At 39.7% G+C, this 13,614-nt stretch overlaps 1 protein-coding gene across 2 annotated transcripts in view; it reads left to right on the plus strand.

Annotated features, from left to right (window-relative positions):
- The window catches only part of SMAP1 (small ArfGAP 1), a 94,071-nt gene that overhangs the window by 78,797 nt on the left and 1,660 nt on the right, over positions 1-13,614 (plus strand). For both annotated transcript variants that reach the window (XM_065056240.1, XM_065056242.1), the window contains 3 exons: positions 6,152-6,279; positions 10,539-10,707; positions 11,564-11,892. In XM_065056240.1, coding sequence (XP_064912312.1) covers positions 6,152-6,279; positions 10,539-10,707; positions 11,564-11,892 — 626 coding nt within the window. The remainder of the gene's footprint in view (positions 1-6,151; positions 6,280-10,538; positions 10,708-11,563; positions 11,893-13,614) is intronic.

The raw sequence follows: 13,614 nt of genomic DNA on the forward strand, positions 1-13,614 counted from the left end.
CAACTTGTTCAGTCTTTCACCACCTTCAGTGTAAAAAATTTCTTCCTCATATCTAGCCTGAATCTCCCCTCCTTTAGTTTAAAACCATTACCCCTTGTCCTGTCACTACAGGCCCTACTAAGAAGTCTGTCACCTTCCTTCTTACAGGCCCCTTTTAAGTACTGAAAGGCCTCAATAAGGTCTTCCCAGACCATTCTCTTCTCCAGGCTGAACAACCCCAACTCTCTCAGCCTGTCCTTGCAGCAGAGCTGTTCCAGCCCTCTGATCATTTTTGTGGCCTCCTCTGGCCCCTCTCCAACAGGTCCATGTCTTTCCTGTGCTGAGGGCTCCAGAGCTGGATGCAGGACTCCAGGTGTGGGGTCTCACCAGAGCAAAGGGGCAGAATCACCTCCCTCCATCTGCTGGCCACACTCCTTCTGGTGCAGCCTAAGATACGATTGACCTTCTGGACTGCAAGCACACATTGCCAGCTCATGTCCAACCTTTCATCCACCAGTACACCCAAGTCCTTCTCAGCAGGGCTACTCTCAATCCCTTCATCCCCCAGCTTGTACTGATACCAGGGGCTGCCCCGACCCAGGTGCAGGACGTTGTAGTTGGCCTTGCTGAACCTCCTGACGTTCTCATGGGCCCACTTCTTGAGCTTGTAAACATGTTAGCATTTATAGTATTGCTGCTATGTTAAGATTATGCTTAGGTTAGCAATGTATCTACTCAAACTGAAAACATTTACAACCACTTGAGGCATACAGCATTGTTAGCTTTCTGGCTTTCCACATTTTGTTTTTAGAAGTATTATATAAAAATGGCCTTCCTATGAATACTTTGTCAATTCTGCAAAGGTTTTAGCAATAAATAAAATTCTACTAATGCAGTAAAAAAATTCCACAATCATTTTGGACAGACAAGCCTTGTTTATATCTTTGCCCCAGTTTTTTTAAGTATTGAACTATTTCTCTCAGTTCTGCCTTTCTAGTAATTTGGTGTAATAAATAATAATATGCATATTCTCCCTCTATTGCAAGTCTTGGTATGGCTGTCATAAATGATTGTATATATAAAAATACATGGCAGCTTAGAAGTTCTTGTAAATAGTTTACCGGATAGAAAGTGAGTTTCAGAAACATAATGCAAAGTTTAAGAGCAGATCTCCCTTGCTCTTTCCTTTTCTTGCTGTCCCTGTGAAGCTCTTCTCATGGCCATTCTCATTGCTGGTGCAGATAAATATACCATGGATTAATGGTATATATGAAAGCTTTCATAACAAACAGCAGCACTGAATTGGAAACCATCATATCAGGCATTAATAAAATATATACAGAAAAGCACTGCAAAGGCTAACATCACTGGAACCCCTCACTCACTAAATAGATCCTGCTAAATAGCTTTTGTTTCTGCTGTCAAATTTAAGCAAGACTTCCTAATCCGACATTAGAAGCAGCATCTGCTTTGGACAGTATAGCAGACAGCAGTCAGATATTCTGTCATAAATTGTAAGAAGAGCCGTTTTTGACCACAGGCTGGAGCAACAATGAAGAACAGCAGCTATTGACTGCCCGCATTACCTTCTCTGACGCTCTGCCTGGGCTCTGCTCTCACCGCAACAGCTTCTGCCACACCTGACACTTCATACCTAGCGATGGAGCTGTCCTCCAGAGAAGTGATGGAAGGACAAGTTAGCCGTTTCAAAGTAAATCTGTGATGGTTGAAGCTATACATTTCTCAAAATATTCAGACAGGCCTGTATAACTTAATCTGATTTTCACCTGTTCCATGGAAAGACTACAGCCATGTTTCCTTCTGTCAAATACATGCCACCTCTTCTAATCAGTGTTAAGTTTAAGCACAAGCTGAATGAAAAGTGATATACATAGAATAATGTAGAACTCAGAACTCTGCTGGAGTATCTTTATTCTACTACAGAAATAATTGAAAATGAGGAAGGAAGGGAAGAACTAAGAACTGCTTCGTAATCCATGACCTGGTCCATTGAAGTTGACGTTGTCTGTAATCTCTATATATAAAGCGTGAACTGTTATGCTGAAATAGAAATATTTGTATTCCTGCATGCATATATATATATTTAAATGAAGATACTAATATTTCTACAAGTGATAAACTGGAGTGAAAACACTGTTAGGTTTCTTCTGTATTCTGAAGTTTAGTTCTTTATGAAATCTTTTTGTTTCATGGGAGGAATATGTTTTCAGAGTTGCTTTTTAATAGATACGAATATTCCAACCATTACATTTTTGAGAATCAGTAAGACAGGATCCACCTGTTAACACTATTCATACGGACTTTAGACTGCCTCGTAAACAGTAATTCAAAATGTCAAAATTCAAAATGTCTGGTTTCTGCACTCATGCAGACAGGAAAATATTTATTTTTAATGTAAAATTCAGTAAGAGATGAAAGGTATGTACATTATCAAATAATGCTCTTACAGAAGGGATCTAGCAAAAACCTGGTTTTCATAATATTAATTTATAAGCAGCCTATTAAACACTTGAAAAATACTATGTTCTTGCAAGTGTGTTCCCTCATGAATATCGTAAATATGTGAAATGCCTGTTTTAGTAAATTATTATGTTTAAATTTTCAGTCTCATATGTTAAACTTTTTTTCATTCAGGGAAACTGAACCACTTTGGAATGTGACAAGAGAGATTTTTATTAATACATGTGCCTCACTGAGAAAATGAGATCATTAAATTATTAATTCTAGACAATCCTTTTGCATGAAAATTATGCACTGTTCATTCCTAAATTTATCTGAAACAGTCAACCTTTGGGGAGATGTTGGAACTGCCTGTCTGCAGAATGACTTCAAAAGAAGCTTGTTCCTTAACTTACCAGTGTATTTATTTACACCCATCTTAAAGCACTGGTGTGGATGGAACAGTGGGTCAGATCATACATGTGGTCATTTTGCTGTCCGCTGACTTCCATTCATCGGAACAGAAATAAGGGAAGGAGGAGACCTTCACAGCCAAGATGTAAATAGCTTTGTCATAACCACAGATGAGTTTGTAACTTTGCTTTTCAGAACTGTTGGAATGGCAATCCTCCCACTGGTCAAATCATGACATAGTAATAAAATTGGCTGAGGTGGCTACTTCACTCCTGTGGTCATTGTTCAAGCTACTCACTGTTTACTCAGCATAGAAGATCTAATATTGCCAAGCCATTCCCATGGACATTTTGCCTTTGTGGAGTTCTTGGGTCTTTATTAGTTCTTGCAGACAGCAGTTATCATCACAAACTTGTCACAATTTTGGGTAATAAATACTTGCTGAGGTTCAGTTTCTTGCGAATGCTACTCACTTTTCCTTCTCACATCCCTCCGCCAAGGTATTTTCGTCCTTGTTATTGGGTCTGTTTGCTGCTGCTCCCATGCAGAATTTGATGTCAGTTTCCCGTTGACATGGAGTGGATTTGAGAATTAGCAAATACTACGCTATTGTTTATGTTTGCTACTAAATTAGGGTATAAAATAATTTGTGCATCTGAAGTAGTAAGGAAAGCAAGCACAGAGCTCCCAAAGAATTGCAAACCTGCACCCTTCCGCTTGGTTGTTTCATAATTCCCTATATGAAAAAGGTGCAGTAAGTGCTTTAAAAATATGCTGGGGATTTTACATATACCAGAGTCAGTTCAAAGTTGTGGTTTCTATAGCAGCTATAGCTGTGCCACATCGCCTATATGTATTAAGGCACAAAGGCTAGCATCCCTGCAGTAAGACAAGCTGCATATGCATGGGTGGCGCTAACTGCTGACTGTTCCACATTGTTGGATTTTGACATTCATTACTTCTGTGTCAAGTTTTCACATATACAGTGGTAACAGTCTTTAAAATAAAAAGTACTTTCATGCAAGGCAGCCAAAGCAGGGCCGCCTTCCATCATAGTTTGAAGGCAGACAGAAATGAGCGGTGATCTTCAGAATGGATTGTTTCAGAATGCAGTGCCTTCTCGGATGAGTTAATGGCCAAAAATCTTGTCAGGTCTCCTGTGATGGTCTCCTCAGTCAAGTGATTTCCAGGCTGGTGAAGGGACTGGTGCTTCTTACAGTTTCTGATACCTTGTTTTATCCTGTCAATGTCCTGGTCTATTGGGAAGGTTAGTCTCCAGCTCCCAGAACTGCACTGAGTTTGCATGTGACAGAACAAAATAATGAAAAATTAGAATGTTGTACATGCAGGGTGGGGGTGACCGGTCTTGCTATGGTCTGCTAGTTATTTGTGTTCTTAAACAGAAAGGTAGAAGAGAGCAAAAGAACTTCTTTCCAAGTAGTAAACTCCATTACTGATTCTTCTGGAATTGTTCCTTAGCAGATGGGAAAGAATATTGCAATTATGTGAGAGATGGAACAGTATTATTTTAAATAATTGGTGGAAGCTTCCTATGATTTGATTTAATTGAATTATGTGTATTGACTGTGCTCTTTACTAATTGTACCACTTCCCTGTCCTCATTAGAGTTCTAGAAACTTTAATAAGCCTAAACCTCACATCTGCTTTCAGCCTTTCGTGTTTCTCTGTGGCAGTAAGGCATGTGTTGCTTGTGTTAGCACTAAGCTGCTATTGCTGATGTTCCAGTGATTAACCTCTCCTGTTGAAATGGATCTTTTCACACAGGAGGATAACTGTCATGAGTGTAGGACACTGTAAGATAACTTCCTCACTTAGGAGAAAGTGACTGGTTTTCTTCAATATATAGTAAATATTTTTTAATGTCCTTGATGCTTTTTAAAGTGTTCCGTGGTATTTTAAATTTGGAATATTTGAGCTTGTAAATGTATGTCTGAAGTTTCTGATGTATTTGAAGTTAGCTATCTATGAGTGTTTGTGTGACTTCAAAAAAGAAATTAAAGATCCTTTAATTAGGATGCTAGGTAAGTTAATATTTGCTTTACAGAAACTCCTTCTGAGTAATGAGATCAGTGGATACAATACATGCAAGTAAAAGGAAGTAGAGATTTTTATATGTTTTAGTAGTAGTTTTTTCAGTGTACTGTAATCCAATAGTTTTAGCATATTTATCCTCGGGTAATGCCATGCCAGTTGTCATGGCAATATTTCTGTCGGAGAGAGAATCTTGCCTTAATTTGGCCAGTTTATTCTGCCAGAAAAGTCTGACTTGTCCAGAGAGTATTGGATACATTGAAACTTAACTTTTTATTTTGCCTAAAAAAGCTTTCTTAAATTTGCCGTTAACACTGTGCAGTGATCATAGTGTTCATCAGAATCCGTACTCAGCTTTGTATTTGTCAAGCTCTATGTAATGGCAACCCATTTGTGATAAGCTTAGGAATAAAACTAATTAACCATTTTTTTCCACGTGAGAAATGGCCACTCAGTTCCTTAAGCACATTTTGTGATGTTTTTGTCCCTACATCTTTTAAAGTATTTTCTTCCAATTCTCGTTAAAAGTATAATTCTTCAGCCTTTTATTAGTCCTGCACGTATTCCCATTCACTTAGATCACTAAATATATTCCTGTGTTAAAATGGTTACAAGCAGCAGGGCTGCAGAAGGTGAACTGTACGAAGCGAGAGCCGTGGGTTCTTACGGGTCATGAGTCCAGGGCCTGTGGAGCTACAGTATAAAGTCAGTGCAAAGGGCTTTTGAAAAAGGGGGAAGTTTAATTATGTACCCTTGAGTACATTAGCAAACCAAGAATAACTTTATGTATTCTAAAATACAAATTTTTATTTGAGAACAAAGATCAGTGCATTTTGTGTGATACATGGCTACAAAGTTTGGGCCTTCTCAGTGTAAATTTGGGTCTTCTCAGTTTAAATTCTCATCTGTTTATAAATTCTCACAGAAAATGTTGGTGTTCTTGAAAAAGCCACTTGAAAAATGAATAATGTGTACTGATAAGTTGGCGTGGTTGTCCTTAGGGAAATCTTTTAAGTGTTTTGTTGGTGGCGGTTGTTTGTTTTTTCTGAAGCACGCTAGTATGCTATCTTTGTAGGGAAAGAAGTTCTTACAAAATCTGAACAATATCGCAGTCTGAAAAATGTCTTCTCTCAGAAATTGAATACATCTTTGATGGGTAGGAGGGGAATGGGCAGCTTTAAGTATTCTCATGCTGTTAAAATATTAACCATTTTCACTTTAAATGTGATTCTGTTGTCTTTTTAAGATGGTCCAGCTGAAGCTTCCATTACGAACGGAGGCACTGCTGCTGTCACCGCACTGAATGATGACCTGGATATCTTCGGTCCAATGATCTCTAATCCTTTACCGGCAGCTGCCGTACCTCCTGCGCAGGTAAAATTTATTCGTGTGTGTGTGTGTAAATATGTGCATACACGTGCATATTTTCCTTCAGGGAATTGTTCATTCACACAGAAGGAATGCGTACTTCTCAAAACTCGTGACTGGAGACTCTTTAGCTGTAATGGTTGTATTTTTCTTACCTCATCAAGATTCCATGCTGTTTGGATGTAGAAATAGGAAATAATGTGGTCTTCCCTTTTGATTCCCTCATGTTATCCAGCTAGGCTGGATTCTGTCTTACCCTGGTGATAGTATTCATGTTTTCTTTTAAATTTACATTCTTTTGTCTTGTTCTGTTTTTTAATAGGTATTGCTGAATATATTTTTACTTGATGTTCTCATGTTACTGGCCTTTAAGAGATACCTCTTATTACTATATGATGCTGATGTTTAGGAAAGGCTACAGCAGATGCTTCTTAGAGCTTCTAAAAATTTGGGGTCTCAAGCTTCATACTCAAAATCAGGAATGGATGTCAAGAAAAACTAGTATTGCTTCCCAGGCTAATCTGTCTTCTGTCTCATCTTACAACTTGTATGTCTGTCTTTCCTCAAGGAAAGCATAACCCCTGCATCTGGCCCACTCCCTCTCTTACAGCCATGATAGTTTGGAAGATGCCCTATTGCCAAGCCTGTTGTAGCTGAGAAAGGCAGCTTTGCGACGCATAAAGAAACTGCTGAAAGCTGCAGCTCCTTCCACGTGGCTTTCAGCCTCAAAGAACAAGGTGTTGGTGCTAAACATAGCTGGTGGACATCAGAATGCACCTCCTTACAGAACAGTTAGGGTTGGAAGGGACCTCTGGAGATCGTCTAGTCCAACCTTCACCTAGAGCAGATGGCACAGGAACGTGTCCCGGAGGTTTTGAATGTCTCCAGAGAAGGAGACTCCACAACGTCTCTGGGCAGCCTGTTCCAGTGCTCTGGCACTGTCAAAGAAAAGAATTTTTTCCACATATTCACATGGAACCTCCTGTGTTTCAGTCTGTGCTCGTTGGCCCTCATCCTATTGTTGGGCACCACTGACAGGAGTCTGGTCCCATCCTCTTTACATTCACCCAAACTGGCTTCTGAGAAGGGAGGCTTTGGAGGAGCACTCAGCTAACCTCCCCATCTTTGAACAATTGTGGTGATTGGGAGAGGACTAGAGGGAAGCAAACGTCACTCCTATCTTCAGGTAGGACTAGAAGGAGGACCAAGGGAACTACAGGCCAGTCAGCCTCACCTCGATCACTGGGGTGCTGTGTCCAGTTCTGGGCTCCCCATTACAAGAGAGACAGGGACATATTGGAGAGACTCCAACAGAAGGCCACTAAGATGATGAAGGGACTGGAGCATCTCTCCTGTGAGGAGAAGCTGACAGAGCCGGGACTGTTCAGCCAGGAGTCTCAGGGGGATCTCACCGATGTACATAAACACCTGAAGGGAGGGCACCGAGATGACGGAGCCAGGCTCCTTCCAGTGGTGCCCAGTGACAGGAACAATGGGCAAACGCCATCTGGACTGCTACAGCTGTCAGACCAACTTAAAATATTGAGGCTGTCATGATATTTATCTGCTGGTTTGCACTCTTTTAGGAATTAAAAGCCAAAATGAAAGAACTTATTTTTAGTCTCATGTGTTAATCTAAACTTCTTGTCAGCCACATGCTATTTGTGTAGTCAGATGGGAAGTGTGAAGTGATGGACTCAGCAACCGTATTTGTGGTCCCGACACTTCTGACCATTATTTCAGTGAAAACTTCCTTTGGGTAGGTATTACCTTTCATGGGTAATCACATGAGCTATCAGTGACAAAAATTATTTATGTTTAAACATGATGCATACTGGAGATAGCTTCCAGTAGCTCTGAAAAATGCTGTTACACTGACATCATGAAACTGCTCAGCAGCGTGTTCCCTGACCTCCTGATGGGCGTTTCATATTGGTGTACAACCATAGAATAGTTTGGGTTGGAAGGGACCTTTAAAGGTCATCTAGTCCACCCCCCAATGATTATGACTGAGAGCACCATGTATAGCCTTTCTTAAAAGCAAACTATTATATGTGTGCCAGGCTTGTTTTTACAGAGGTCTTAGATAGTGTGAGAATGTTAGGTATGTGAAAATCATGTCAATGTTTGTTTGTTTTTTACTTGAATGCCACCTGCTGTCTTCTTGCCAAGTATTTTGCATTACCTTCCATTTATTGAGATGGTGAACACTTCAGGGAGTGCTTGTTCAGTGCTTTGGCTCCTCTCAAATCTTCCAAAAACAAACTGAATGAAGAGACGTTAATGGAACATTTAATCTCATTACATAAACATAACAGATAATCAGTCCTTCAGGTCTTCTGCTCTTCTGTCGCTCAGGGCTGGTTTAGGTGGGTGCGTGGTGGGAGGACTGTGTCAATATGGAATAATACAATAATCGGACTTCCTGGGTATATATACAGTCAAAGAAATACTGCTATTTAGGATGGGCTTTTCCCTGAATGCATTATTAAGTCCGACTCCGGCATTTTCAAAGACTGGTTATGCAACAGTGGCAAAGAATTGTCCCAAATGGAGAGGACTTCCTACTACCCATTAAAAAAACCCCTTTGATTTTGCTTTGTAGTCAGAAATTTTTGTCAGTAATAAGCAAGACGCAGTAGCTTTTTAAATACTTAAGAAGGAAATGGATGGTTTGCTTGTACATTGGCCAGAGAGAAGGTTTCACTGGAGTTGCACAATTCCTGGTCGTTTTCTGTCTGCTTTCCCTCTGCACCCTGCCCTTCCTTGCTGACTAAGGTCAAGTGACCTTGGCCCAAATTGGCTGTTGTATAAATGCAGGGTATTCACTTGCCACAGAGTTTCCACTTCTTGTTCTTTTTCTCTTCCCTTTCTACAGCAGGTTTGGAGATTTTTCACCATCAACCATGTGAATCTGCACTCCTCCTGATGCTTTCTGGGCAATTTAGTTGTACCAGAATTGTTTTGTAGGTTGTTTTCTTTTTTTCTCCTCCATCTTATAACACTGAGCTTTTTAGATTTTGAGAGAGCTTTTCAGCACTTCGAGAGTCAGATGTGTTTTCTGAAGCCGCTTATTGAATGCTTGTGTTGTGGCATTTGTACAAATCCATGTGGTGGGGCCCAGTCAGCAGCCTGCTGGCAAAACCAGGACAAGCTTGGAGGTTGTTTCTTTAAGTGAGAATATGTTGTGGTGGCTTCTTGTCCATCTGACAAACATGGGTACACAGTGACAGTGAACAGAGGGACCTGGTTGCAGATCTGGTCCCTTCCTGGTGGCAGCACAAGGAGTATTTTCCTTCAGGGCAGGATAAAGTTGAAACTCGTGTGTGCTGTGGGATCGGGCAGGTGGATGCTGAGCAGTTGGGGATCGTTTAGCTGGACTAAAATAAGGCCATATTTTAGGTATGCATGCAATCCTGGCTCTTCTTCAATGCATATACCATCAATTTGCATTAAAAGTTCCCGCTGGTAATAGGATGAGTTGTGTGTTTTAAGAAATACAACAGGATAGCAGTGAGTTGCCTAGTTACCGAAGCAAACTCCCATATGGAACTGTGTGTGTACGAGCAGCAAAATAACAGCACTGAAATACACCTGGATGTCATTTGTTTACAAAACATTTTGGTGCAAGAGCAGTAAACAAGCCTGACAGACTGCATGAATTTTAGTTTTTCAGTTGTAGTCTACAGTAAGTTATAGATAATACTACTTTCTCAAGAAATGAAATACACTCAAGAACTCTACGCCAATTATAAACAATGTATTTTAGAAATTTTATTACTTTAAGTAGATCAACTGAAATTTTACTTTTGCCTTTTCTCCAAAATACTGTTCCTCTGAGTTGTAACAGTAGTTTTAGCTCTAATCTATTCTGCCTATGAGAGGATTAATGAGATGTAAATTGTAATCTCCTTATTGATTTCCTAATTATTTTTCATAATCTAACTACAGCTTGTGATTTATGTTTCTAACTTGTAGGAGCAACAAGAATGAATAATCTGTATGTGTTTGCCCTGCAGATGGTCAGGAACTTAGGTTTTCTTGTTTTGTAACCTCTGTCTGGTCTGGTCCTCTTTCTATATCATATGCACTGCTTTTTTGTCTTGGGTCATACCAGATCCTTCTAGATCCTCATTTGCTTAAAGTTAATTTCTGTAAATGAATTGGTTTTTATTTGGTTTAGGAGGGAGGATGTGCAGTAAATATTTAACCTAACCTATTTTGCCATTTTCATTCAGTAGTCTGTCTTGACCTTTATTTCCCAGAGCACTTCCACTAAACCAACAGCTGCCACCTTGTCCGCAGCATCCGGGGATCTTGATCTGTTCACTGAGCAAACAACAAAATCCGAAGAGTCGACAAAGAAACAACTCTCCAAAGACTCCATCTTATCTCTGTACGGCACAGGAACCATGCAGCAGCAAAATGCTCCAGGTAAATCATTTTGTAAAGGTTTCTGGTTTTTTTGTAAAGGTTTCTATTTTAAACTTTACCTAGAACAGTAATCTCCTGCCCATATAAAACTAAGGTTGGGTAACCCCGCTACCTATATTCAAACTAAGATTTTTATTTTTACAATTTATAAAAATGAGAAAGTTACTGAAACATAATACAGAAGCTAAAGAAGAAAAACAGTATGTGATTTTAATTTATTTATAGCTGTTCAAATTATCAAGTATACAATTTACTGAAAGATTCGTGAATTCAGCTTTTGCCATCTAATTCATCATTTATGGTTTTGAGTCTCTGCTGTGCAAACAGCAGGCTGCCAGGATCGCTACAGAGCTGTCATATCTTCATAATTTAGCTATGTTTGTATGAAAACAAAGACCTCCAATACAGTGATTAAGAGATTCTGGTTCACCACAGGGATTTGCAGAACTGGCAGTTAATCCCTCCTGGTGAGTCCCTTCCTTTTCATAGAATCATTTCAGGTGGAAGAGACCCTTAAGATCATTGAATCCAACCATAACCTAACTCTGGCACTAAGCTGTGTCCCTAAGAACCTCATCTATGAGTCTCTTAAACACCTCCAGGGATGGTGACTCCACCACTTCCCTGGGCAGCCTGTTCCAATGCCTGGCAACCCTTTCTGGGAAGAAATGTTTCCTAATATCCAATCTGATAGGTTTTAAGCAACTTCTTCCTTAGGCCAGAAACTAAATTAGCAGCACTGACGTCCAATTGGACAAAGTTAGCCTTTAAAATTATTTATTCCACTTCTAACTTATGGGGATGGGGGAGAAAATCACAGAACGCTTTTTCTGAAGTCTCCCTTTCTCTGGTACAGGTATGTTCATGGGGTCGTCTTCTATGCCATTTACCACACAACCATCAACTCATTTTCAAGGCTTTCCAGCCATGGGAGTTCCTGTGCCTGCAGCAGCTGGGATGATGGGAAACATGATGGGACAATCGGTGCCAGTCATGGGACAGAGCACAGGCGTGATGGTGGGAATGGGAATGCCCAATGGATTTACTGGTACGACACAAACTGGTGTGATGGGACTTCCTCAAAATGTTGTTGGACCTCAAGGTGGAATGGTGGGACAGATGGTCACACCACAAAATAAGTTTGGATTGCAACAAAACCAACAAGCTCAATGGAACCTCTCTCAGGTAAAGACTTGCTATCACCAGACCCAAGCACTTTAGAAAAGATGGTGCTTTTCAGCTGCAAAATGTTGGGCTGCGGGAGGGAAGTTGCACTGTAGCCAAGTTTCACACTGCTGAACTGTGAGCTGCTCAGACGCACATGGAAATAAGCAGTGACTAATTAAATTAAAGATAACTAATATAGAAGCAGAGAATAAATTTTGGCAAGGTAGACCAAACTCAGTTTTCTGCTTCTGTAGCTACCCTCATCCCAGCATCTGAAATAGGCAGGTAAGAAGCTGGCTTAGCTCTGCTTACAAAACACTGAAATGTAAACACAGCCTGATAACTAAAAGGAGAATTTAATTGTTTGAGGATAGCCATTAACAATTAATACTTCAATTTACAGACCTCAAGATAAATTTCAGTGGAATGTGCAGTGCTTTGCACTCCAACATTCTTCTGTAGATAATTTGCTGAGGCTAATTCATTATTTATCTGTAGCATTTCCATGCTATTTTTATTTTTTTTTTTAAATATGTTTAAAAGGTTCTCTAAAAGTGCTAGTGCACACTTACTGCTCTATTTATACATTATCCATTGAAACATCTTGAAATCAGGCATTTGAGAGGGTATTTGGTGGGGCGGATCAAACCTAAACGATTCCCTTGGCATTCAGTATGGACGATAGCAACTATTTTTTTCATAATATTTTCTTAATTATAAGAACAGTATGATAATTACATGCTGCTTACTGTAGTAATTCAGGAAATGAACCTTAGTGACTTATTTAGATTTGATTATATTAATTTTTACTGTTCTACTCAGTCCTGCAGTGTGAACATTTATGAAAGTAAGCAGCATTTCTTAAACGCATAAAATAGCCCCTATTTGCAAATACTGGCTGTCATGCTGCTTTGAAAGTAATTTTTAAAAGGTGAGAATTTCAAAATGTCAAACAAAAAAAAAAAAATCTGTGCATTTACTGCCAGCAGTCTTTTTTTAGGTATCTAACTTGAAAAAGAGCCATATCAGCTTTGAAATTAAAATCATGCATTTTATCGCATAAATATGAAAAGTTGGCTCCTAGGACAAGCTCTTAACGTGTGGCACATCAGATCTTATCAGTACATGACATTCCTTCCACGGTCTGTCAGGAGGCCCTGATTAATCTCTGGCTCCAGCTGCAGGGGGGAGAGCTTGCTCTCCTCACCAGAACAGCATGCTTGCTGTAGGCTGCTGCTTGAGAATTCCACTCCAAAAGAGATTGACAACTAGGTAAAGCATGTTTTAGTCAGCTCTTTTGAACTTCCATGTTCGGTGATGGATTGTTCTTGCATATGCACACGTGAAAGCACACAGTGCTGAATTTTACCCTGAAATATTAGTTTGCAATTTACTTAACATTTTTTTTCACCAGTGTTTCAGTTTCTTTTGCAACCCACTATTGTTTGCTCATGTTTAGGTGAACTCTGATTTTTACCTAATGCTGTCTCTAACCTGAATCTAATGTTGCTTATCCAACATCCCTCTTCATCAGTTCCAACTATTAATTGCTGCAAATGCTCTTTTGCCCTGAGACTCATGAGAGGGGACATCTTTACTCTGTCTATACAGCTACGGTTTTGGCTTGTCAATAAGTACTGATTTTATAGAAGGTGAGGGAGAGTAACCTGAAGAACATTTTTAAATGGAGCACTGAAAATTACAGTGGTTAGGTAGTATTTGTAGAGAGTAGAAGTATTT

The sequence above is a fragment of the Columba livia genome, chromosome 3 (assembly GCF_036013475.1).
Source record: "Columba livia isolate bColLiv1 breed racing homer chromosome 3, bColLiv1.pat.W.v2, whole genome shotgun sequence".
Classification (NCBI taxonomy): domain Eukaryota; kingdom Metazoa; phylum Chordata; class Aves; order Columbiformes; family Columbidae; genus Columba; species Columba livia.